This window comes from Seriola lalandi, unplaced genomic scaffold (genome assembly GCF_002814215.2).
Source record: "Seriola lalandi dorsalis isolate HSWRI2012SDOR001 ecotype SW California unplaced genomic scaffold, Sedor1 jcf7180002054630, whole genome shotgun sequence".
NCBI lineage: Eukaryota > Metazoa > Chordata > Actinopteri > Carangiformes > Carangidae > Seriola > Seriola lalandi.
Window position 1 is genome coordinate 2056022 of NW_019525183.1, and position 27241 is coordinate 2083262.

At 42.7% G+C, this 27241-nt stretch overlaps 1 protein-coding gene across 2 annotated transcripts in view; it reads right to left on the minus strand.

Annotated features, from left to right (window-relative positions):
* Window positions 1-1158: 1158 nt before the first annotated feature.
* Window positions 1159-27241, minus strand: part of LOC111665265 (uncharacterized) — a 55414-nt gene continuing 29331 nt past the window's right edge. The window contains exons 4-18 of one of the 2 annotated variants that reach the window (XM_087177685.1): window positions 19163-19338; window positions 17895-17969; window positions 16742-16963; window positions 12834-15659; window positions 12426-12623; window positions 12108-12245; window positions 11145-11200; window positions 9608-9722; window positions 9344-9400; window positions 8211-8521; window positions 5347-5439; window positions 4619-4711; window positions 3807-3888; window positions 3214-3326; window positions 1159-3116 (exon numbers count right to left, since the gene is read on the minus strand). In XM_087177685.1, the coding sequence (XP_087033811.1) occupies window positions 2907-3116; window positions 3214-3326; window positions 3807-3888; window positions 4619-4711; window positions 5347-5439; window positions 8211-8521; window positions 9344-9400; window positions 9608-9722; window positions 11145-11200; window positions 12108-12245; window positions 12426-12623; window positions 12834-15659; window positions 16742-16963; window positions 17895-17969; window positions 19163-19301 (4728 nt within the window). In that variant the 5' untranslated portion in view covers window positions 19302-19338 and the 3' untranslated portion in view covers window positions 1159-2906. Of the gene's footprint in view, window positions 3117-3213; window positions 3327-3806; window positions 3889-4618; window positions 4712-5346; window positions 5440-8210; window positions 8522-9343; window positions 9401-9607; window positions 9723-9892; window positions 10079-10660; window positions 10679-11144; window positions 11201-12107; window positions 12246-12425; window positions 12624-12833; window positions 15660-16741; window positions 16964-17894; window positions 17970-19162; window positions 19339-27241 lie in introns of those variants that run through there. The other variant, XM_087177684.1, reaches the window with a different exon arrangement.

The window sequence follows — 27241 nt, forward strand, 5'->3', positions numbered from 1 at the left end:
AGAGAGAGAGAGAGAGAGAAAGACAGAAAGAGAGAGAGAGAGAGAGAGAGAGAGAGAGAGCAAGGGTGGGGGGTGGAGGGTGGGGGAGACGGAGAAGGAGAGAGCGCTCTGATTTCAGCACCTCCCTCACCGGACAGTGACAGTTGATCGGCGTGCTAATTTGTCGGCGGCGGAGCTTAAAGACGCAGTGTGCAGCTGAGCCAGATGTTTTTTCCGTGTCAGCTGCTGTGCTTCGTTATGGGAGAGGGCACACATACACTGCACATATGGATAAAAAAAAATAATAATAAAAAATTGCTGCTGATTTGCACCTGAATGGTGCATTCACACGAGGGTTAACATCCCCTACCCCCCATTTGAATGTCAACAGGTTGTTTAATAACCCAGGTGGACAATCTATGTAGTGGCCTATGAAAGAATTGTGTTGGAGGAAGTATTCAGTCTTGTTTTCTGAAATAAGTATAGCAATACAACACTATAAAATATTGCACATAATGCAGGTTCTGCATAAGTGCATGCATTCTGCACAAGGGAAAGTATTGACTACAAAAGGTACTTCGATTATCAAAATGAAAAATAATCATTCGGCATATTGTTCCTTTCATTCATTTAATCTGTAGTAATGCATCATATTTTATAAGCTGATCATATGTTTTGTATGTAGCCTAAAGTCTTTATCTGCAAAAAAAAAAAATAGACAGATGTATGTATGTACCGGGGTAAATATTGGAGTAGAATTATTATTATGATTTTGCTAAGGTTATTTTTTGAGACTTTGAAAAGCTGCTTCTGGAAACCCCTGAAAACATTATACAGCTGCTTTTACATGATGAGTAGGAGCTGTGACAAGCAAACTAGGCTTTAAAATAGGTGTAAAAACCCTTTAAATAAAGTTATCATCCACCACTGGATACAGCCACCACTATACATAAGTAGGCTACTACAATTCTACTTACTTAGAAATGAAAAAAAGGGGTTTTAAGGTCGGTTATGTAGCAGACTTTCTTGGTAGGAACCAGTAAATTTCATGAGGTTGCCACTGGCAGTTTTTCACAATAAAAGTCTCCAATATATCAGTATAGACACCAGCCATGCACATTAACATATTGTCCCTATTCACTTATACATATACATAAAAAAATAAAAACTAGAGAGAACCACTTTTTATTTTCTTTATTTCTGTTGTCATCATCATCCTGTAGGAGCATTTGTCATCAGTACGTCTCAAACATTGGAGAGTGTGCACACATCTACATGGTCTTTTAAATACACTTACACAGGCAAAGAGGGGCTGGGGAGCACGGGAGCAAGAATATAGGAAGCACAGAAGAACACTGGAGGGGCAGCTGACATTGGGGAGGAGAAGAAGAGAGGGGGGGTGGGGGTGGGGGGTAGAGTAATATCACAATGGTGAGCAGAGAATATGTTAGAACTGTTCTGTTTTTTACTCTTTTTTTTTTAATGAATCCTAACAGCTGCAAGTTGAGGGTCTTTTTCAGTTTCTTCTTTCATTTCCTCTAAAGTTACCGGTTCAATCGCACAAAAGGGCCAAGTAGCTGCTCTTTCAAATGGAATGTTTTCATATAAAGCTTCTTACTTTCCACTTCTTCTTCTTTTTTTTTTTTTTTTTTTTAAAACAAACTTCGGGCCCTTTGTCCATTCAGATACGTTGTACGACCCCCTCTCTGCCAAAAGGAGAAAAGTCACAGGAGCGTGAGAGGCTTTTTAGGGATCTGACCTTGAAGTTTAGACACTAGGATGCACCCTGGCCATTTACACTCGCACTGACAAGTTTAAGATTTCTCCAAATAGATCTAATTTATTTATAATTCATTTGCCATGCCAGCATAACAGCGTTGATGTAGCCTAATAAAACCACAGCGCTAATGTAAAACCAAACAAAGAGCAGCCCATTGGTTTGAAGAAAAGAGAACAGAAGAGAAATCTATTGGAAAGCTAGCCTTTTAGCACTTGACTCAACATAACTGCAATGGTTATCAACATTTAAGTGCTAATAAGCCAGTGCAGCCACAGGGAACATACAAAACTGGAACAACTTCCACTACAGTGACATATATAAAAAGAAAACATAGCAAGAGAACACAATTTGTCCAACAATTCAGCACATATCAGGAAAATCATAAGTTTAAAATCCAACCAACGAACAAACAAAAATTCATGTTGTTTGACTTAAAATGTCACATTTTATCAGACATGCTCATCAACCATTCTTTTGCAGGTACAGTTACACGCCATGTTTCTTTAAGTTATGTCTCTCACACACAGATGTATCTTTAAGACTACCGTCTAGTATCTAGTAGCTATATCTTGCATTCAGTACCATATAAATTCTGAATGGACGTTATGCATGAGTTCACCTTAAAGTTTATCCCCATACAAGTGGAATGTAGTGATGCTTTTCACGCTAAAAATATCACTGTACAATCATAAAACCATCAACGCGTTCTTAGACAAACACATCCAGTCAAACCTTCGTATTAGGCCTATCTGAAACAAAACAGAAAAGTCCATATTTCAAGTGAACAAAAATGAATGGAAAAACAAAATTAAGATTGACTGGGCGTGTCCCTTTTAAAGGGGGTGAATGACGGATAATCTTAGAATTCAGTTTTTTAAAATCCCACGGGAAAGGGTGGAAGGGGTGTTGATGGACAAGACAGTCAATCAACTACAACAGCAGAACCTATGGGGTCAAGTGTGTGTGTGTGTGTGTGTGTGTGTGTGTGTGTGTGTGTGGGGGCGGGGGGGGTCATGTTGCAGTGAGGAACCATGGGAGAACACTGGATGCTTATCAGTGAATGAGACCGATGGGAAGAGGAGTAATGGTGTGGATTTTTTTTTTTTCTTTCTTTTTCGGAGGGGTCTCCGAAGCGGAGGCAGCCGGCTCATAAGCCCTGCTTGGCCAGAGCGGCGGTGACATCCTGGGCCAGCGTGGAGAGCTGTGGTGACTCCAGGAGATTGATGCTGCCGGCGGAGGACAGGCGAGGGGAAGTGCCTCCTGTCTCGACCCCGGGGGAGTGGGTGACGACGATTTCAGCGCCGTGGTCCACTCGGGCTTTGGCTGATTCCCGGAAGCTCAGCTTGTGGCTCTCAATCTAGCGGGTACGGACAAGAGACTTTAGGTCAAGGTTATTTTCTCTTGGGAAGGACAGAGACATCGTGTGCACAAGATATTTGCGTGCTTCTTTTTACCATAACATTGCCCCCTCCAGGAATGTGGGCGGTGTTGTCCAGGGAGCCGACCTTGGCATGGGCCTTTTCTTTAAAGTCCAGCTTCTGATTCTCAATACGCACGTGGCCTCCCCCTGGGAGCAGGACAGCAAGAAGGAGAGGAAAAGAAATAAACCTGTGCTGCATCACTTCTCCCTAGCTACGCTCAGGGCAAAGACTCAGTCTGTGCAATTCAGTACACATGTTTGAGTTGGTACCATGTTTGATTTGCTTAATTCTGTACATACGGTATCATATAAGGCAGGGAATATGGCTGAAATCCTATACTGACATATTAAAACATGGCACAGGTATGTAAAATCACATATAAAATAGTTAAATTGAGACCAAACAGCAGAAATGTACATGTATAAACTCTGCAAGATAATCTAAACTAAACTAAATGAGCTTTTAAGTTTGTTATGTTTGGATGTTAGATCTTTGTAATCTTATATCTCTACATATTAACTTCAGACATTATATGCTGCACTGATAAAGAGCAGCTCCTTACACAAAGTGGCACATTAAATATTGTGTATACACAAGGGTCATTAAAAAGCAGCCCTTTATGGTACCTGGCTTGTGGTGGATGTTGGACATAGAGCCGCACTTGGCAGTGACGTGGCTCAAGTCGATCTTCTTGGTTTGGATTTGGATCTGTGGGCAGCACTGTACATTAAATCCAAGTTTACAAGAAAAAGACAGTGAGGGAAGCTAGACGCTACACACACACCTTGTAGAGATGGAACCTAAACAAAGTAACAGACGTGAAATGAAGAGGAAGACGATGCGATATGTTTTGTGATGCAAAGCCAAAAGTCGGTATGGAAAAGTTGCAAATCAGCTACAGGATGACACAACACGAAGAACGAATGGAGACGGATTAGGTCGAGCAATGCTGATGAGACATCGTCGACGTCGGCTCCCCGGAGAGGGTTAACATGAATAGCAAGCAGCGACAACACAGACAGCAAGCAAACACAGAACGCGGGCACTACATGATGCTACAGGGAGCAGATGCTTCAATTAAACTTTATTGTCCATGGGTGATATGAATTAGTGCGTCTACAAACACTGTTAAAAAGATACGGTGACAACCCTGCATGCTGTAGAGAGGTGGTTAAGAGTTTATACACTCTGCAGAGATACTGCATGTTGTGGCCCAGGCAAATAAAAAAATATATATATTTTTGGTGCAAATGAAAGTAGAAAATTGAATATATTTGCTTCTGGGGCACAAAACACAGTTGATAAAGATGACGACACTCCACGGCTACAGTTCACAGACACGTTCATGGCTAAATGTGTTTAGTTTATTAGAATGAGAGGACTTGGAGAGATGCTTTTGAATGTGTGTGTGTATGTGCTTTTCTGCGGAGTCACTCACGTTTCCCCCGCCTGCTGTGTGCTGGAGTTTGTCCAGGGAGCCACATTTAGACTGAACGTGGCTAAAATCCAGTTTAACACTTGGAATCATGACCTGGGAATGACAGGGTGACTTTTTTTTTTTTTTTCTTTTTTTTTTACACAAACAAACAGGCAACACTGAGGGTTTTCTAAAGCAGGAGGAGGGGAGGGGGGAGCGATCAATCTGTCGGAGCTCACTTTAGCATTCAAATTTCAGCTTATCTAGACCACAGGAAACAAACTGGAGCTTTTTATTGAGAAAGTTGAATTTTTCTGCAGGGATAAAAGCAGGTATCAGCGAGCAGATGCTGCACTTGTAATGCTGTAATCTGTGGAGCCCTGAACTTTGTTCCTCTTTTAAACAGAGTTGTTATAGCACCCTGAAGCATTTTTTTTTTTTTAAAGAGTTAATTCCCAAGTGCAACATCCATTATTTGTACAAGTATTGAAGACGTAAAATCACAAAATAAAAACAAACAAAAAAATCACTTCCAAGGGGGGAAGGGAACTTTACTTCTCTGTTGACACAGAAGTAACTCGGATTCATTGCACTTTGGAAATAAAGCCTTGTTTTGCTTGACAGACAAACAGATGGGCCGACAGATGAACAGATAAAAGTAGCATGAGAGAGCGCTACAGCAGCTGAAAGGGAGAAAGAGAAAACGAGAGAGAAGAGAAAGAGAAAGAAAAGAGAAAAGGCGTACATACATTGCCTCCTTTGGGCGTGTGCTTCAGATTATCCTTGGAGCCGCACTTTGACTGAACATGACGGAAGTCCAGCTTCTCGCTTAAAATGTGAACCTAAAACAAAATCGAATAATAAAAAAAAAAAAACACTATATGTGCCTCGTTGAAGCCAAGTGTGCGATGGGTGATCAATGTGTCTTCACATGCATTTACACTGAACATGTATTTACATTTTACAGTACTTTTCTTCGTGCTTTTGTGCAGAGCTCTGCAGGAGTCGCTATAACACAAATAAAGACCCGATCCCTCACCGGCTTCCCACCCACAGACACTGCGAGCTGTGTTTGTTCAAATGCACGACAAATGCAGGGAAAGTCCAGTGGCAAAACTGTTCTCTTGTTTTTCCAGTGGTGATTGGGAGGCAGAAATAATCGAATTGGCCAAGTTAAACCTCGTCAGGGAGAATCGCAGAAACATTTTGTCTAGACGAATAATCTTTAGACTTGTGCTCAATGAAAAATTCAAAAGGTAACCAATCGGGTAATTAATATTATCAAGCCCAAACCTACAAATTTAAGTAAACCGACAATCAAATACAGATATATAAAACCTTGCTGATGTTCATAAATCACGGTTTGACATAACCAATGAAAATATTTCTGCCTTGTGCACCAATGTGTGTTATCTTGTAGAATCAAAAATATAAAAATGCCTAAGTGAACACAAACAGAAGGTAAAAGAAAAGAGAGAGGGGTTCTGGGAAAACACACACGAGCCCTGACAACAAGCCTCTGTCTCCGGTCCACGCTGACCTGACCTGGATTCTCCTGACAGCTCTTCCTCTGAACCTAAAACCTGCACACACACACAGGGACACACACAGCCCTTGCTATCCATTTTAATACTTTTTTTCTCTCCCCTTCTTTGCTTTCTTTTTATTTTGCAGTTACCACACTATGCTGTCCCCTTCTACAGCTGTTGCGGCACAGACATCTGCAAGGTCAACCAATGACAAAGCAGCGGGGCCGATCGACAGCTCCAAACGAAATATCACCAAAGCACTGATGCTCAAGTCTCATTTTCACACCAACAGTATTTCTGTGCACAATCAATGCTTCTTTGAGGGAAAGAAAAATATCATCTGAAAAAGTCTTCAATGTCAAATATCAAAATAAAATGAAATTGAGACATTATATAATTATAAATATGAATTAAAATGTTATCCAATGTCATTTTAACATAAAAAAAAAATCTACTTCAACATCAAATCTTTATTCTGACACAGACTGTGCTGCACAAAACCTGCTGTGCTGCTTCTCTCCAAGACGTGCATCATCCAGCTTCATTAAAAATGACTGCGCCTATGTCACATTTCTCCCCGAAGACGAAAGGAGAGCTGGCAAAGTGACAATACATCGCCTCCGTCTCCATATTTCACAGGGGTTAATGAAAAGTCTCACCTCTGTAATACTCCGGGAACATTAAGACTGTCTGCTGCCTTGGCTACGTGATGGAAAAAAAGCTGCAGTCTATTACATTGCACTCGACCACACATCCGTAACAGCCCATAGACAAAGATGAGGGGAATAAGAGTTCGAGTGCATGCAACCCGTGCTTTATTTCATTTTCATTTGGGAGAAAACGGAAAAAGATTCTTTCTCTAACAGCTTGGCCACCTCGAATCTTAAAATTTTTATCAGGCATCTGTCGTCGGTTCAACAGAGGCAGACGAGTAAATCTGGCTCTTTTTGGGGACCTACCAAACGATATATTTATATATATATATGTGATATATTTTATTATATGCTGTGTCCTTCATAAAAGTTCTCAATAAGTAATTCCTGCTTGCAGTTATTAATAGTCAGAGCCAGAGGGAAACTCTTGCAATGGTAATGACGAAAACAGCTCCCCACGGCGGACGATTCTGCAGGTTGACTGCTCCTTGGAGGTATTCTTGGAATACTCTTAGGAGGATAGCTGTTTAAAACCTCATTATTTTAGAAAAGACCAACACGGGACGTGTGTGGTACGGCTGAAGCTTCTTCAGTAGAGAGAAATTTGGGAAAAGGTGAGGAGAAGAGAGACAAAGAGACAGTCAGGGGAGGAGGCCAGAGGCAGCCGATGACGGTTCATCCAGACTGACGGAGATGACAGCGGACAGGGAGAGAGGGCAGAGGACAGTCGCGGGGAAGCAGACAGACAGTGACGGCGCGGCAGGGGGTTTAGAGGCAGGCCAGACAGTGATAGTGATAGTGAAGATGTGAAGAGAGATATTTGAGCATTTCATGACATTTTTACAACTCGGAGAGTGAAAAAGGAGACAGAGAAGAGGAAGGAAGGTAAGAAAAACACAAGAGAAAACCACTGTTTAAACTCCCACTTTCTGTCTGTTTTTAGAGACCTGTTAAATACATGAGTAAATAACCTTTCAGTTTTGTTTTCAATGTCACCATTTCTTGCATCTGTCTTTTATCGGCACATTGAATCAATAGCTTTATAAAAGAGAAATAATTTGCAGTAATTATATTGCTAGAAGTGAAATGCAATGTGTGTACAATATAACTTTATGCTTCTCTGCCATCTAGTGGCAGAAGTAGGTAAATGCTTCAAAATTGAAAATCAGAACCATTAAATATGATCTCAGTAAATGATGTATCTATGTGCATCTATCTAAATTCATCCCTCTCTGTGTGGTGTAAAGATTTTTTTGACAGAGAGACAAAAGGATTGCATTGTTCAAATTTTAAAATCTAATTTTAAAAGTGCTGATTTAACTCCACTGGATCTTGAGTTCTTGCAACTCAAGGTTTTTTTTATTCTGTTTTGCCTCAAGTGTGATTCCAAAACCGAATCAACACTATGACTGCTGAGCACAGTCCCGTTACCTGCCCGCCTTTCGGCTGATGTTTGAGATTGGAGGTGGAGCCAATCTTGGACTTTACATTCTTCAGGTCAGGCAGGGGCTGATTGAGAACCTTCAGCTGCCGCTGGGCGGAGGATGGAGACTTGGGCGGGGTTCGGATCACCGCCACCTTCTTCTCCTGGAGGACGCTGAACGACTTGGGCGTGTGGCTGCCGGGGGTGCGCGAGCCCGGGGTGCGGCAAGAGTAGCTGGGGGGCGTGCCGGGCGTGACGGCGGAGGAGCCAGGGGTGGAGGCGCCGCTGCGCACTGATCGAGAACGTGCCGAGTCTGTACCTAGGAGATAGGAGAGGTCGGATTAGGATGAGAGGAGGGAAGGAGGGATAAGAAAAACCCTTCCTGGAATGTGGCAAAAAAAGAAAGAAAGAACAAAATGACCCCAGACAAAGAGGAAAGAGGGAGAAGACAGACAGAAATAGAGACGGATGGACTGGTTCTTCATCTGGTTCTGATGATGATGATGATATATATAACATAACACTCTCAGCTGCTCTGTTCACATCAAATTTTCTCTACGTTTTCCACAGAACAAACAACCCAGGTCAAACAAGAGTGTTTGACAAGGAGCGTGAAAGCACACACAGGCAGCTGAATTCATTTAATGCTGAAGGCTTGTTGCTGGGACACTGGTGCAGGACCAATAGGATCTTAGCCAACAATGCCTTGAATAAGACCAACATGTAGCAACCTGTTGTCATGGATCCCACCTGCTTCTCTGATAAGGTAACTGCAGGTTTAACAAAGCAAAATCTCACATGTTAAAAATCTGTTGTAAACTGTAAACTTTTTTTTTTATTAGCTAGCAGAGCAGGCACTGTTAATCAAGCATGCTTTGGATATTGCAATGCTGTTGTGTATTAAAAGGTGAATTATGTTGCACGGAGATTGAAAAATAAAATCATTTTAAAACCTGCAGAAACCTTTCAGAATAAGATGTGACCAAGATGAATGGATGAATTCTTTGTCAATGGATGATGCTCACTCCTATAACCTATGTTGGTGTAATTAATAAACAAAATCAAAATACAAAAACAGAAACACTATGTGCTAACAACTAGATGTCACATGTCGATGATGAGGAGCTACTGGGTGGTCTACCTGCCATACTAGCAGCTCTTCCAGACCTGCTGTCCGCTCTGGACTCGGTACGGAACGCTTTGAGAGAGAGGAGAGGCAAAAGGACAAGGAAGCAGGGCAGGGCGTGGAGGGCGGCGTGAGTTAATATGTAATCAAATCATCCAAAGTTAGTGAGTTCGGAGAGTCAATAAGATCAATAAAGAGGCAATCTGCTGTGTAAAGGGAGGGCAAACGAGCTAGAAGCTTCTGTGTGTTTTTCTTTTTTTAATGTGTGTGTATTCTTACAGGTTGGCCTGGTGGGGGTGCTGTCTTCTTGCTCAGCAGCAGGGATGTGGCGAGTCAGAGATTTGGCTGGCCTGGGGAGGGATGACCTCTTCTCTGGGCTGCGGTATGCTCTCTCCTGAATTCGCACGCACAAACACACACACACACACACACACACACACACACACACACACACACACACACACACACACACCATGGGGAGTCAATACCCAGGCTTCATCAGATGCAGCGTTGATGGACATTGGTCACAGCTACCTATCAGTCCCCGTTATCCTTTCACTTTACCTTCTCTGCCCATTTTTTTGGCAGAGGGGACGGGCGGGAGCACGCAGAGGAGGGGCGGGCCTCATTGAGCTCCGCCTCCACCAGGGGGCTCCGTTTAAGGCTACAGGCAGAGCCGGGCCGGGGGGGATGGTGATCGGACCCCCGACGCTGCACTGCCATCTTTAACAGAACGGCCCGTGTGGGGCTCTGGAGCGAAGACCGTGATGAGAGGCAGGAAAACATGCAGGAGAGGTGGAGGATGTGCAGGCGGGGAGAGAGAGAGGTGACAAACAGATGGAGAAATGAAGAAGTGAGATGGAGACGGACTAGAGATGAAATGTGCTTATTTATAGTTCAAGAACAGACACATTGAACATGAAAGTGCATGTTCAGTTGTATCACAGTATCTTTAGCTATTCTATTTTAGAAAAATGTTACCCTGTTATGGTGAATTACGAATGAAGATACTGAATGATCAACATACACATCTGGTTATTTGATTTTCTTTAAAGAGTGGACAATCTGGACCCTTAGAAGGACAGAGATTTTAATATTTTAAAAGACATAAAACAGGATGAAATTCCAACACAAAGGGAAGAAGAGGACTTGACTATGGAAAAGACAGAGTTTTGAGTCAAAATGTTGGGATTGATTTAGATGAAAACATGATTCGGGTGAGCCTCTCTGTCACCATACTGCACATTGTGAGTGTTTTGTTTTTGTTTTTTTTGTTCGGTAAAATGTACACCTCACTGTACATGCCAACTGTAATTTGATTTCTTTACTCACAGGCTTTCTCTGTCGAGACTGGAACAGACAGGGATAGAGGCAGGCATGCAAGATAAAAAGGAATATGCACACAGAGAAATAAAAAAGATACGAATGCAGACATGCAGAAAAGAAGAAAAAGCACAAAAAATATTGAGTTTCTCGTGTAAACAACGGGCCCCGTGATGCAACACAGAGTTGTGTGGTGAAATGTACCAAGAGACTAATGCGACAACTGCTTGCCAGAATATAGTACTCCTTAAAATGATGCAACTTCAGTGAACTTGACATAATATATGTACAGTCAGTAAAGATATGCTTGAATTTTTACATTTAGATGCAATCATAAACTTTGAAAAAAGAGCAAAATAATAATTACCCTCTGGTATCAAATGAGATGCATTTACAAAGATAAAGGAAAAAAAACTCCATGTGAACGATAATCACAGCCGTTATGAGTGTATGCACGTGTGATTGTGTGTGTGTCACAGATCATAATACTTACAGTGGTCCTCTCCCTGGACTGGTGGGCCACACTGAGGGGCTGATGGATTTCCATCCCTGTGAAGCAAGAAGAGTCCTACTGTAATAATCAGTGTAAACCAGCAGGGGGAGACATTTGTGAGTGTGAACAAGTATGCTCACACAACACACGCAAACATACACATATACAGTACATCCATATATATATATATATATATATGCATTATGCACTCTGAATGGACAGAGATCAGATAATCACGCATCAGAAAACTCACATTACAATATTTTTCATCTCTCTTCACATTCATAGCTTTTTCACACAACTGACCACACACACACAAACACACAGAACTTTGAAGCCATTTACAGCAAACATAGAAAAGTGAGCCGTAAAACCCAAAATAGCTACAGTAGGCTCCTCATAAAAAAAAACAAAAAAAACAGTACACTCATCATCACCATCATTAAATACAACTCACAAACTACAGCATCAGCGAGCCAAAAAAAACATGAATATGAACCCTAACAGCTGTAAATGCACCATTTTTGACAGGTAGAAAATGAAACCACAAAACAAAAGTCCAAACCAAAAAGTGCAGTGACATGTCAGTGGAGAAAAACAGAGCAAATGTGGCGTTTTAAAAATGGGTCAACAGCACATGATATTTGCCAGCTACATTGTACCTGCTCACTTTCTCAAAGTGCCATCAATAGAGAGAGGCAACATTGTCAATAGCTGTTACGTTGTTTTGTTTATTTCTCATCAATTATGCCAACTAATATTTGTTTTCTTGTATTGTCTCAAATAGAACCACATGATCTTGGTAGAAAATTCGCAATACCTTTGAGTAACCTTTTAAAAAGAAATTGGGATTATTGGTATTTTAGTTATGCATAGGGTGCTCAGTTCCAGATACCGTGCTATGGTTAGATCTGGTTTCGCTCTCTCTATCCACGGCACTGATTCCTGGTGAAGAGTGTTCACCTGTGGCCTTGCGTCTAGCAGAGCCGTGAAGCAGAGCAGGCCTAGGATGTCTGGCCGCCGCTTTGGCTACACTCTTTCGAGATGGAGAACGACTTTGGAGGGCTGACACCTTATTCTGGTCAGCCCTCCTCATGCCTACTGGCAAAAAGGAGAAACAGGATTATACCAACATGCAATACCTCAGTTAAATGTACAACAAATCTATTAAGTCTGCTACTGTTTTAAAAAAGTATCAATGCAAATGTACATTGTTAAAAAATGAAGTAAACAATTTGTTTTAAGCTAAACAATACTTCTTCTTGAATACAGAACTGAAACCTTTTTTCTTCTTCATCTCCTCTCTTGGATGGTGGCTGGGTACTTTGCGGGACAGTTTGCTCTCAGTAGTGCCAGAGTTGCCCCTTCCTCTGCCAGGGGCCCGTTTAGCGGGTCTGTCCACCACCACAGGTGTACTGGTTGGACTCTGGGTGTGAGGAAGGGCTTCGATTTGCTCAGTCATAATACTTTTGTCATCATCTGCAGTGGAGAAGGATCAAAACAGGACTAATTCTCCACATTTATTGATAGGAACTACCTTATCACAAAAGACACATACAGATTTATTAGCAACAAGATTTCTGGTGTTAGCTAGTTTTTAATATAAGAAGAATAGATTAAGTATAAATTAACTTTATTTTTTTATTTTTTCACAATTGATTGATTTATTCATTTTACAAGCTGTAATACCTTTTGAGTCCATACAGCCACTCTCTGTATCTAGGATGGAGACGTCCATGGTGGTTTCATCGTTAGCTGTCTGACTGGTCTGGCAGAGCACATCAGAAGTCTCTTCCACCTCCTGACCAATCTCGATGTCTTTCTGCTCCTCCTCCTCAACCATCCTATTCTTCCCCTCAACTTCTTCTTCCATCATTTTCTCCTCTTTTTTTTCATGTATCTCATCAGTACCAACTTCCCTCACTTCCTCCTCTCCTGTTTGGTCTTTCTTTACCTCCTCATCCCCTTGTTTCTCAGCTTGTTCTCTATTTATTTGTGGGTCTTCTGCTAGTTTATCCTCCCCCATCCCTTGATCTCTACTTCCATCCTCCGTTGGCTGTGGTGGGTCCTGGTCAGAGCATGGAGACAAGTGTGAACTGTCTGTCGCAGGTTCCCCATCGTCACTGTTTTGGGCACTATGGCTCCATTCCTCTGCTCCAGACTTGGGATCTTCTTCCAACACCTGATCACCTACCATCAGCCTCACCTCCACTTTCTTTGGCTCTTCCTTTCCAACCTCAGCTTGATCCGTCTTGGGGAGAACAGGCTCTTCCACTTCCTCCATCATCTCTTGAGGCTCTTCAGCGATCTCAATATCATCCTCATCATCCACTTCTTCTTCTACTTGTGCTTGAGGTATAATGATGATTGGGGAGGATATGTGTGGCTTTGGTGAACCCTTTTCCACAGTCACCTCCGGTAACTCGATTTGGGCACCTTTCTCATCTAAGGGCTTTTCAGTGCTTAAATCCTGAACAGCTTTTGAGGTCTCATATTTTTCTATTCCTTCTAATTTTTCAGGTCTCCCATGGTCACTTTGAATCTTCTTGTCATCTATTTCTGTGCTCTCTCCTAAAGACTGAGATGATGCTGAAGGTATGTCTGTTTTGGCCAATTCTGGTTCTCCACTTTTTTCTGATTCTTTCTGTTCAGGTGTCAGCATTTCTTTGTCTAACCCTGGCTGTTTATCATCAGTGCTGTCACACTTCACATCTTTCTCTGCTTTGACCTCTGGTGAGACATCTTCCCCAGCTTTCTCTCCAGTGTCTTGGCTTTCTGAGGGTGTATCATCTGGGGACTTGGGGGTGGTGGGAGTTGGGGGAGCCTTGATTCCAGTTTCCGTATGAGTGAAAGTAAAGGAATTGTCTGGTGGGATGGGAGAAGCCTCTCGGGAGGGGTCTTTTTCAATGTCCACTTCAGGGATTGCTTGGATCTTTATGTCACCAGGTAGGCCACTCTCCAAACGAAACTCAGTCAGTCTGTCTTTTGAAGAAGTGATTGGGATTCTTAGCCGATCAGGTTTTACTCCACTTGTCACAGCTCTTTCAAGAATCAGGGTAGTCTTTACTGGTGCATCTTTCTTCTCAGTTATTGTTTTTTGAGATATGTCAGGTACAGTTCCTCTCTCATCTGGTTGTTGGATTCCCTTGTGAACATCGTCAACTTCTGTGGCCCCAAGCTCTTCCTCAACTTCACCCTCCATAGAAGGGAAGTGCTGGTGGGGAGACTCCCCAGGACTGGGTACATCAGCAGGAGAAGGCATGGGCCCTGAGTACTCACTGAAAACACAGTAGCCCATTTCTTCCAGCTGTCTTTCCCCACCCACCACCCTGGAGGTCTGATCTCCCAAGGCGAGCTTGGCCAAAGAACTCCCCACCAGAGCTGATACATCAGCGGGCACTGACTTTCGTCTCATGTGGTCAACCTCCCTCCTCTCTAGTGATGGCTGTGGCAGGGATCCAGCCAAGTCCAACATCTCAGAGAGGTTGCTTGTTTGCTCAAAACTGTGCTTGTCAGAAGGTTGAGGCGTATCTTCTTTGGTAGGAATATCCTCAGTTGATTCAGTGGAAGTTGGGGTAATTGAGACAGCTGGAGGAAACGTGGGTTTATGGCTCTCCACCGATGGTGTTGAAGGGTAAACCTCAGATTCATCAAAACTTCCACTGATTGGACCCAAGCTGTCCAAGAAGGTCCTTGACGTCTCTTTCTTCACTGTCTGTCCCACTGAGGATCCAACAGTGATGTTCAAGGAGAGGCTTCTCTGTTCTAATGACATCTTACCAGGACATGTTTTGACTTTCTTCTCCTGTTGTTCCTCTAGCTTCTGCGCAATGCTTTCAGTTTCCCCACTTAACTTTGTCTCTGATGCTGTGCTGAGTTCATAATAACTCTGAGGTTGCGTTGACTCTTCTTCATGGCTTTTTGAGGATGTCTCAAAGTAGGTTGTTGCTCCTGGCTCGTGTTGAACAAAAGTTTCTGATGTGGATTTCAACTCTGTAGCAGGGTCTGGACTTGATTTGACTGTTTCTTGTCTTTGGTCGACTTTTTGAATACCAGTCGGTGGCGTCTCATGCAACCTAATGTCACCGCCACTGTCTTGATCTGCCTTATTTATCTCCGCAATCGTCCCCACTTTTCCCTTGCTTTCACTCATAGGGGCTTCTGATTGGCTCGGTGGGACAGTTCCCTCTTTTTCTTCTGTCGTAGCCTTTGAGGACTCTTCTGCCTGTGCAGACTGTTTCACCTCTTTTGCTTTGGACTCTACAAGCAGGTGGCTGTCGACAGACTCTTCTACTACATCCTTTCTGTCTTGGTTACCCAGCTCAACTGAGGAGGTGTCAGAGCGATCTTTATCTTTCACAGCGGGAGGAGGAGGTTCGGTCGGGGCGAGTTCTGCTCCTTCAGCTGTTGCTCTTTCAACAGCCACCTGCTTTCCATGTAGCGACGGCGCTTGAGGTTCATCTTCTTTCATAGCGGACTCACAAGATGCCTTACTGATACATTCTTCCAGCTGGGCTGTGAGTTTGAAGGACACTGTACAACTTCGTGCTGTATCATATTAACTAAAAGCTTTGCTAGCAGCATCCACAAAAGCTAGCCAATACAGTCAAGCTGAGGCCCTCTGCACATAGATACAGTAGCTCTCCATCAAGCAAAACACACAGCACAGTGTATTTTGTGGCAGGCCACAACAGCACAGGGGGGATCACAGCACCTAAGATTGCGTGCAGAACTGGAATGAAGGAATGAGTTGCATGATTTTAGATGATAAGAAATAAATGTACACAAATATGTTGAATTCCTATTGCAATACGCAAGGATTGACGAAAATGGTCAACCCAATGGTCAAAATATTAAAAGAAAAATACTTTTAGTTTATTCAATTAGCCTTTAAGATAAGGATGATGATATATGTCCAATGAGGGTGGATTAAAATGTCCAAAGTGTGATCTTAGTAACAATAGGAAAACAGGATTATCCTTTGCTTTGAGATGAAATGAAAACAACATTGAAACTCAAAGCGAGTGATACACAACAGACTTAAAATACATTCAGGACTGATTCATGAAGCACCCATACACGTGGGTGTACTCAGAAACACTTTCTTGCACACAATATTCCAGCAAAACCCACATAGAAAATATAGACAACTAATTCTAGCAACACTTAAGTCTACAATGCTTGACAGTTTAGACAGTGATATTTGCATTTGCAATGTAGCTGGCAATACAAAAGTGCAGAAATGATCAACTACAATATGGTTGATCAGGTTTTCTAATGTCCTCCAATGAAAAGCAAATGGTTATGTTTTGCATGAAAAAGCACAAAATCAAAATGCTATGTCACATCATTTTGCACATGGCAATTTCAGGTTTTGAAGCAGAAGCTTAAGGATTTAAGGGCAACAAAGCCAGAGGAAGGTTGGCAGCAAAGCCTGAGTTGCATCACAATTTATAAGTCAAGAGCAGAAAGTCTGTGTGCCCCTGAACAGAGCACGAGAGGATCATGCAAAATAGGCAATGGACAGACTCACATTTACTCAGTACCCTCACACAAACTGTATGCACACGCACAAAACCCCATGAAACCACACACACCTTTTTGTGACGGGCTGTGTTCACCTTGATGACTTCCTCCATTGAGGACCTCAGGTGTCTGGGCTTGCTGGCAGCCCAAAGCCTGGGGCTCTGTTAAATAATCTGCCTGCTTTAAGAGCAAGTCTCCTGGCTGCTCATATGTCACTTCCTCTTGGTAACGGCTGGGCCCCTCTGGAGCCTCCTCCTCATCTTGCTGTTGACTGAGAACCTCTATTTTATCTTCTTTGAGCAGGGAAGGGATACACATGGATGACACATGGAGGACAACAAAACTGGGGTTACATGGGTTGCATGACACTTTCAGCTCTGATGGAGATGTATGGGATGCAATCAGCACATCTTCTAGCCTAGATAAATATTGAACAATTTGAATTAAAAAAAAAAGATACTTTAAGGTTTAGAAATAAGAGTTACAGCTTCACATATATGCAACTAACCTGGCTTTTATTTTCAAAATATCTAATAGAAAATTAAAAGTATGAGGAAAATTTTCTTAGGATTTCGTATATATCTCATGTACAATAACACCTAAACCATGCAGTGGGTCTAATATGAGTCTACATTTTGGTGATTGCATGCCACGTGCAAAAATGAAATGATTAGAAAACAGGCCGCACTGTTCTCTGTGAGTAAAGAGCTGAAAGCCAATCCTGGAGAAAATCAATACACAAAATGAAAGAAAAAAAAAAAAAAGAACAGAGGAGATGTTGAGAGGGGAAAGCAGACTAATGAGATGAAGGGCTCCAGTGGCAGGTTATGTGCTATTGCCTAAAGGGAGGAAAGATGTTTGTGTTGCCGTTTAGCTCTTGGATCCAGGGTTGACTCCACCGGTACTGGATAGAAAACTAATATGAGGCTAATATTGGTAAAAGGAACCAAAGGGCGAATTGGACAGGACAGCGTGGCACATGCTGCAGACTCCTCAGAGGTGATAAGACAATCAGCTGACATGCAAAGCAACAGAGACTCCTAAAACTAAACACTAAGGGACCAGAAGAAAGAGGAGGAGCGGCGGCCATGTCTCGAGACCGATCTCTCGACTGTGTGTTTGGTGTCTTTTTTTTTCTTTTTTTTTTAAGAGAGATTTTTGCCACTCGCACCATCATTCACACTCTCATGATGGATGGTCGGGAGTGGTTATCAGTGTGTGTACCTTGTGCCACGGGCCCAATCTGCTCAGCGGATGGTGAGGGGGGAGGGGAGGGAGGCAAATTGGCTGAGTCATCCACTGCGAAGGGAGAGAGAGTTAGAGAGACAGAGAGAGAGAGAGAGAGAGAGAGAGAGAGAGAGAGAGAGAAGAGATAGACACACCGGGAAGACAAGACATGGATGGGAGGAAGGAAATGAAAAACTAATAACTCAAAGCTGACCTTATCTCTGTGAGTGCCACCCCCCCCCCCCTTTGACGTCCAAACAATGCTCTTTGTGTGTGTTTGTTTGATGAGTTGTCGATGCAGAGCTCAAATCCCATTGGCTCCTGTGGGATTTTATTAGTAGCCAGTTGGGCTTTCTGCTTACTCCCCAGTGCAGATAAATACAGATAGAGCACCAACTTACCTCAGATGGTGTAGAAAACAGTGTTGAAAAACATCACATGTGCTGATTGTGAGTCAAATTACGGCAGCTCAATATTCAGATTTGACAATAAAACGATCGAAAGACAAAGAAAACATGACTGTCTGTCTTTATTCCTCCTCCACTCCACTCCACTGCCACTTCTTTTCCTACCTTTCCCATTTCTCTCCATCTTTCCTTTAAGCTTACTCCATCGCTTGGCACATATATCAGTCAGAATATTGGAATTTTTATGTGAAATTAACAGGTCCTAATATAATGCATATTATGCTTTAACGTGTTAGTAAGATTTAGTAACTTTTATCATGATTTAGAGTTTTTCTGATCTGAATCTGACATATTGTAAATTGTTAAAAATCCTTAAAACAGGCATGTTCCTGGAAGGCAACATCTTAAAATGTCCTCCACTATGAATTAAAATAGCTTTATTACAAGAGAAACATTAAACATTAATGTTTTCACACTAAGCCTGGAGTGCTTCCAAACCAAGATTCATGAAAGCTTTCTGATCTACTTCTGGAGAGGTCCAGAAGCTTAATTATGCGAGTAGTTCAACCCACGAGAGACCCATAACCAAGTGTCTCTGGGGACCACGGCGATGTCCTCCAGTCTTTGGTCGTGCTTCTACAGCAGATTGTTCATGTTCACGACTCAATCAAATGTGAAACAGTTTGATCTGTTCAAGTGCCTTTTGGGAATTGATCTCTCTTTCCTGGCACTGTGGAACCAATCACATTTACCCACAGCCATCTGGCAGTGTGTGCAGGCAGCCCAATCAATGTCACTGACCCAGTAAGGCATGCACATGCACCGCTTGCAAACACACGTCCGCGTCCACCTTCCTACCTGTCGTTCCAGGATGTGCAGCCGCGCCACCGTGGTATCCATTCTCCCTGTAGCCAGAGCTGTAGGCGGAGTAGCCATTCTCGCCGTTCTCTTGGCCGTTGGAGGCCCAGTGCTCGTCTGGCTGCCGACCGTCTGCCATGCCTGCCTGCTGGGACACCGGGGAGGGGATGGGTCACCTGTTGGGAGGAGGTGAAGAGAAGGGGAAGATGAGTATCGGGCATCCGAAAGCAGAAGATCGGGGAAAGTGAGTAGAAATCGAGATGAAGGGCAATAAGAAGAGATGAGCCAAAAATACAAAACAAAAAGATGGAGTCCTCTAAAGCATTTAAGCTGACTCTGATACATGGTGCATCCTGTAGGGGGGAAGTTCACAAATCAGCCACCAGAGGGGTTCAGGAGCCACACTGCTTCTCTAACCGGTCTTTGTCTCAGCATCCACGTGCTGAGACAGGAGGGAGAGGCCGATAACATATCTGCATGACTGTTTTTCCCCTTTTACAGTGCATGTTGAGTTCCCACAGACAGCCAGTGCTTTTGGTTTTATATCAGCAGCTGACAAGGTTTGAGATTCGATACCCACCCATGCTAAACACACACACACACACACACACACACACACACACACACACTCACTGTGAGCTTCTCTGAATTAAAACATGAACTGAACGGCAAAACACATCAACCCCCGCCAAAACAAAAATGATGACATGCACGACCGCAGGCAGCTCCCGAAATTGTAACGTGTAAAGAAAACATGTGAAACACACCCTTAATAACCATTCACCAGTGACAAGGAGGTTGTTACCATGGCAACCAGAACAGGTCTTGAGGGGGTCCAGCAGATGGGTTTGACAGGCTTGCCCCATTCAGGCCAAAAAAAAAAAAAGAAGTCCTCCATACGCACACACATACACATACACACATACACACACACACCACAAACAGCAGCACCTATTAGCACCACACTGCAGCGCAACAAGCTCTCTCCCATTAATTTCAATAACAAAAAGGTTTGTCCCAATCAAGTGTGAACTACTAAACCATCTCCATTCTAATCGAGCATGTAGCCTCATAAAAGCGGCCCTATTTCCCCCTCAGACGGGACACATAATGTTGCTTTTTAAACACGATTAGCAGGGGGGCCCTCCCTCCCCTTGCCTTGCAGCTTAGCTAAACAGCATCATTATCATCAAGCAGCTGCGGTTAATTTCATCATAACAAATTGTCGGCGAGGCTCTTTCTTCTTCCTCCCTCTGTCGGGTTTCTGATCCTTCCTTTCCTCAAAAAACCATGCAACTTTTCTATCACCACCAACTCTGACCGTGTCCTTTGTCTTGCTTTTTTATTCTCTTCTCTCCCTTTTAAACTCAAATTTAAACTCAATATGATATTATTATGTGAAATGTACTGGTGGTAGCCAACGTGAAATAGTAGCCGATTACCCCTCCTTATTTGTCTCTTACTTTTTGTCCTCTTTCTTTCAGCCTATTCCTCTCCCGTCCTCATTCCTCTCTAAGTCTCTCTCCTCTCCTTCCCTGCAGCGCTGCATGACGACAGGCTCTTAGTGATCGGGGCTAATGTCTGCTGCAGTGGGAAGATGTGAGGATCAGAGAGGAGAGGAAAAAAAAAAAAAAGAAGAAGAAGAAAAAAAGACGATGGAAGAGAAGAGGGAGGAGGAGGAGGAGGACCTACTGACACTCAAAAGATACTGGGCCAAACTGTCTGAGAGTAAAAATCTCAGCCCAGGGCTCAGTCATAGGCGAGTCTGGTCCCAGCTGTTGCTAAGGAAGAAAACTGGTGCGCTGACAGCCCCGATTGTGCTGATGGTGGTTTAGAATTGCATTGACCTGCTTTCAGCTGCTGTTTTGGCGATATTATGCCGCCCCGCACTTGGCTTTCACACAGTGTCCCCTACAAAGGATGTCATAAACCTGGGCTGCTTACATAAATCCTCCGTGTTCTCATTTGATAGAAAGGCACTTAACTGCAGAGAAAGAAAAAGAAAAAACACCTTTTCCCTCACAAATTCAGATGCATTACACCACAGGGGTCCAGACATACTGCAAATAAATCATTTACTATTTGACTTGTTTTTATATTTGTCTACCAGCAGACTGTAAAATCCTAAGAAGTACGACCTTTTTTAATGTAAAGTGGCTGACGGATGGCCGGTACAATTGGTGGCACGTTACAGTGGCTGTATAAGAAACCTTGAGAATCAATGCCGTCAGATGCCAAAGAAATGAAAAGTTTAGATGAAGAATTGTAATGCTAAAACTGCCTTCACAATCTTCTATGTTCTCTGGTTCTCTGTGTAAACCCGGTGGTGGTGTGTAAGAGTCTAAGGCCTTGTGCATGACTTCACAGGTGTGTATTAGACCAGTAGTTTCCGGCCTTTTGTTCGTCGGATGTAAACCAACAGCCCTGCAAGGTGAACTTCAACAACATCAGCTGTTATTAACCGAATGTTTTCGTTTGACTTGATGTGATTTAACATATTAATTTTTATCCATTTTGCTGGCAATTTCAACTGTTTATCTATAACTTTGAGCTTATTTCTAGCTATCTATTTCAACAATTTGTCCATTCGGCTATAACTATTCTAACCATTTAGATTAAACCGTGACTTTTATCTAACTATTTCAGCAGTTGTTTGTACTCCTGACATCTTGGTGCGTTCACCCTCCAGACCTTGCTCTCCAGGCGCACCCCGTCACCCTGGTGTGGTTAACGTGATCCGACATCGCCCTCTCTCATCGCTTCCTTGTAGCTGTTTACCAGTCTTGCTGTGTTAGAGAGAAGAGGATAAACGGCGCAGCGAACACGTTCTAGACATAACAACACCCAAATAAAGCAGCAGGACTTAATAAGACATTCTGCACTGATGGAAAACATTCTGTTTGTTTTTCCTGCTTTTTTCCCACAGCAGTTATTCTCTCATCTGAAGATCTAATCTAATAATTTACTAATACTCTCTGTAGGGTCTGTCTGCAATTTACCTTGTGGCTATTTGACAAAGTACAGCGAAATATTGCTTTTATGAGAGAGGAAAACCTAGTTATAGACTCATGTGGCATTTACTTGCACACAGGAACAGATCTCTGGTGCCATTTAGAAGTGAAACAGATAAAAGCAACCTCCTATTCAGCTCTATAATAAACCTTAACAACCCAAACCACCGACACTAATGCTGGATTTAACCAGTGACACCTGTGATGTTTTCCACATGGTGGAAAAAGTATTCAGGTCAACAGGAAAGAATAAAGCAGGTTGCTAAACAGGATTTATGAATAACCAAATTAAAAAAATACTTGAAAAAAGGTTTACCTTAAGACTGCAATGTAATCAATATGTAAAACCCTGAGGGAAAAGGTTTACATACAGTATACTGTATGTGCCCATTACATGTCAGTGAACGCCCCTTTTTCCCCTTGTTACCCATGTCAACCCCTTCTTTTTGCCACAAAAAGAAAAAATAAGAAACTATTTTATTTGCATTAATAACTGGAATATTCTTACAGCACTGGCAGATTTAGACGTTTTTGGGTTTAAGACGTAAGGGACTCAATTAAGGATTAAAATTACATGATAATGTGAGCGCTGGCTTATACTTTACGGGCAGCAAAAAGAAATACTTCAGCGAAGTGCATGTCTGTCAAAATTTGCATGTGCATGATTAAATTAGAAATTAGGTAATTAACCCTTCTGTAGAATCCCAAACTGTTAAACAATGACTGAGTATTACATTTTAAGAAAAGGCTAGAAACATAGCAGTTAGCCCGCAAGTGCTCAGCATGAGAACCATCACAGTGTCCTAATCCTGAAAGGGTTAAATCAACAGCACTAGGAGTCAAAAAAGGCTTGTCAAATCCCATCACGTCTCGGGACTGATGTCTTAGATTGAACCTGCCAGCATGATCTCGTCCAGAGAAGAAGAGAGGGTGTGGCAGCGGGCCTGAGGCTCGCTTGACTTTTATCCTTTCCCTCTTTATTTTGTCTTTCAGTGCCGTCATCCCCCTACCTACCAGCCCCGGCATCCCTCTTTTCCACCGACACCACCACACCCCATCCCTAATCCAACCTCACTTCCCTCCCTGTCTGCGCCCCACCACCCCCCCCACCCCTCCTCAATCTGGGTCACTCATCACGCCTCCGTGGAGCGCCGCTCACATCGGAATGTCACCATCCATTTAGGAGGGAGGATGGAATCTCTGGCAGCCAGTCTCAGTAGGCCAACCTGGCCTTAATCCTCTGTGTGAGCGCCTGAGTGTGTTGCTGTGTTTCTATGTGTGTTTGTATCTGTTTGAAAACATTCATGCCTGCACTTAAAATCCATTTGGTCTCACTCCTAAGTTGGCTATAGTAGAATATTATCCCTACTTTTACCATCCAAGGCCATGTTGCTGTAGATATCCTAAGTTGATTTTATATCTGTTCTAATCATACATATATTTACGGTTTTCAATGACCTTCCGCTGATTGAAAATAACGAGCTTTTGTCTCCTCTGCCCACGCAGTGATAGCATTTTGGCTGTCCTATTGGCTTTAATGAGAATATTTGGTAAACTAATTAGTTAAGGGGGGATTTCCAGGAAAATAAGCAGCTTTAGAGACAGCAAGACAATAAGAAGGTCACCGGTTTGCATTCTCCACAACTAATTAATACGTCTGCCAAATTATCTGCATGTTTACATGGACTACAGTTCCAATATCATTGCAAATAAGCCAATCATATGATAAGAAATGGACTTGTAAACATGATTTATATTAGCCTGGTGTGAAAGCGATATTTATTTTCATTCAAATATTAGTCCCTCCTTCTTAAGATTAAGTGCTGAATTGATTAACTTAATAATCAATTCACTGTTTAAAGGACAAAAAGCCCCATAATTCACCAGCTCTAACTTGTTAAATGTGAATATTTGCTGGTTTTAGTGGTAAATTGAATATATTTGAGGGCTGCACTGTTGGTGGGACAAATCGAGGGAGATGATGACGAAGTTGGGAAATTGTGACTGGCAGTTTTCACTCATTTCTGACATTTTATAGGCGAAACTTTTTAAATGATTCATCAAGAAAATAATCTGTAGAATCATCAATAACGAAAATAATCACAGTTGCGTTTTTGTGACAAATACTGAACTCCGACTTCTTCATGATGCATTTCTAGGCTTCAAGGGAGTGACTTTGTAATACACTGGAAAGTCTGTTTAGTGGTAAATGTAAATGGGAACATGTATAAAACATGTTATATAAAAATCAACATTCATCTTCTACATTATTTAAGATGGGGTCAGAAACACAGTCACTATATAGGCTAGTACATTGCAGTGCATGATGGGAAAGTGTCACACTGAACAGGAGTCCCGAGGAGGAAAGTAGGACAGTTAAGGTTGACGTGACCTGTAATCAACCTAGAATCCAGTGGCTTCTCCTCCTCCTCCTCCTCCTCCTCCTCCTCCTCAGGAGCGGATTATGTTTCGTTGACTCAGCAATACATGTGTGGGTCTGAAGCATAATGAGCGCTGCCAGTGAAGTGTGAATGAACAGTGTATATATGGTGAGCAGCAGCATGACGAGCAGGGCGCGCGCGCACACACACAAATACACTCCCCGCTCACATGAGGTGCAGGGCTGGTTCCACTCCTTACAGATTAAGTACCGTAATACAGGCGCTATAGGTGCACTGAGATAACAGTATGTGACTAGATCCCAACTGAATCCCATGTTGTGTGGATTGTACACTCCAGACTCCACACTGACACTTTCTCGCTTCTGTATTTTAAATTTAGAAGTTCAAACACGCACCGAAGCACGCTGTTGACAGACACGTCAGCTACTGCAGGCACTGACCATAAGATCATCTCTCTCACTGCCATGACACCGTGATGCTGCGCTGTGCCACATCCAATCAGCTGGCAGTAAAAAAAAAAAACCTCAGCAGTTTTTTTTTTTCTCAAGTGCAGGTTCATTACACAAAAACATCAGTAGTGATCGATGTTCATACGTATGTTGACCGGTTTCCCACCACTGGAAAAACATGAAACATGATTAGAGACAGAAATTGACAGTAGATAAAATAAAATTTGGTCTTAAACTGACTGAATTAAGTGATGCTACTGCATGTTTTTTTTTTGTGTGAGTGTTCCAGAGTAAACAGAGTCTGTAAACCAATGTTCCCCCTTCCAGACAAGTTAAGGATGAATTGAAGTCAAACTGACTGCTGTGTCTCCTCTGCATCCTCACTCAGATTTATCCCCTCCTCTCATCGCCTTCCTCCTCTTTACTCCCAGCCTCCGATCTCATCAGAAGAGTAGATGTTTCCAGGCAGGCATCGGCCCCGCCCCATGCTGATGTCATCCCACGGTTCCCATGGTGACACAATACCCGGGCGGGGGGAGGGGGAGGGGCACTGGTGGCGGTCAGGAGAGGATGCTGGCAGCGAAGAGCGGGCTTTGACCATGTTATGGATCCTGAAATAGGTCACCAGATCCTGCAGGCACGGCCCCCGGGGGTCCTCCCTAACTGCACTGACACAAATGGGAGCCGAGCCATTTAAATTCATCAATACACTGATAGATGGTTGTCGGTTGGGCTGATGATGACATTTTAGGGCCTTTATGCTGCTGGTGCTGATGATGGTGGAAACCTAATGTATCACTGACTTAATTCCATGGAAGTTATGACCAACATTACTGCAGAGAAAAAGATGCTATGATGCTTTCATCACAAAATAAGATGAAAATAGCTGAGTCAACCATTGAACCAGCTTATTCCAAGGCAATAAGACATTAGTTCCCGACTTCTTTTTAATTATGACAACTAAAATAAAGAAATGACTACTTGTGACCCGTCACCATGTCAGAAAGTTACTCCAAAGATTGATTTTGTTTTCTTCAGATTGTTACATTTTGACAATTTCTATTTTTATAAAATGTATTTTACTATATTGACGGCACAGATTATTAAATATAGACATTTTAAAGATTGATTAATTTGGCAATTGACGGAATGTAATTAAGCAACAGTTTATATAATCAATAACTGTTTGAGTCATATTTCAAGCAAGAATACCAACATTTGATTGTTCCAGCTTCTCAAATATGAACATTTTCTGCTCTTTCTTTTTGCACATTAACGTAAATTGAATATCTATGACTGTTCAGACGAAAAAAGTTATTGGAAAAATATAAATGAAGTAATTAGGCAATCCGCAGAGTAAGTGTCACTGTAAATAATTGCAGCCCTAAAACACTCAGTGCCTTTTGGAGCACTTGAAATGATGTTTCATGTCTGAGGGAGCAGCGGCAGCCATTAGTTGGGAGGAAATGTGTAGTTACCATGAGTAGCGAATGTCGAGAGCAGCCACTGTGACATTTTCACACAGCTTCGAGCTCGCCGCTGCGTTCCTCCACAAAAATCTCCCCTCAGTCTGTCTCTTTAGCGGTCCCTCCCTCCCCTGCCATCTTGCATTTTTACGCATCCTTCATGGGCTGAGGAGATTATGATGACTGACGACAGCTCCCAGCCCGCGCCTATATACACACCTACACACACACGCCCTGCATAAAATCAACCCGCACACACGCACACAAACAAACACACCCACTCTTGTCGACCCCAAGTGCATCCACAAACCAGAAATTCTCCGGCTGAGAGCAAACACATTGTTAACATGAGCTAAGTATAGACACGCACACACACACACACAAACACACAAACAGAGGACTTCTCTAAAACAACATTTACCACCAAATCTACTTTTAGCCTCTCGCTCTGTCATTTCACTTCCTGCCATGTAACTCAAACACATTTGAGCAGCGAGAGCTCAAAACATGAGACTGGAGTTTCAACTTAATGACTGGCCTTTTTTTTGGCGGGCAAAAATATCTCGAATGACATCAACCCAAACAATCGCCCTCTTACCCCTTCCCACATGTTGGTGAGCATAATTCCCCTTCTATTATACATTCACCAACAGCCAAGCTAATCATCTGGCTGAGTGCAGCCACTTAGATCTGACTCCCGGGCCCTATGAGTCATGGGAAAAGTGAGTGTGAAATGTCATGGGGGGTGGGG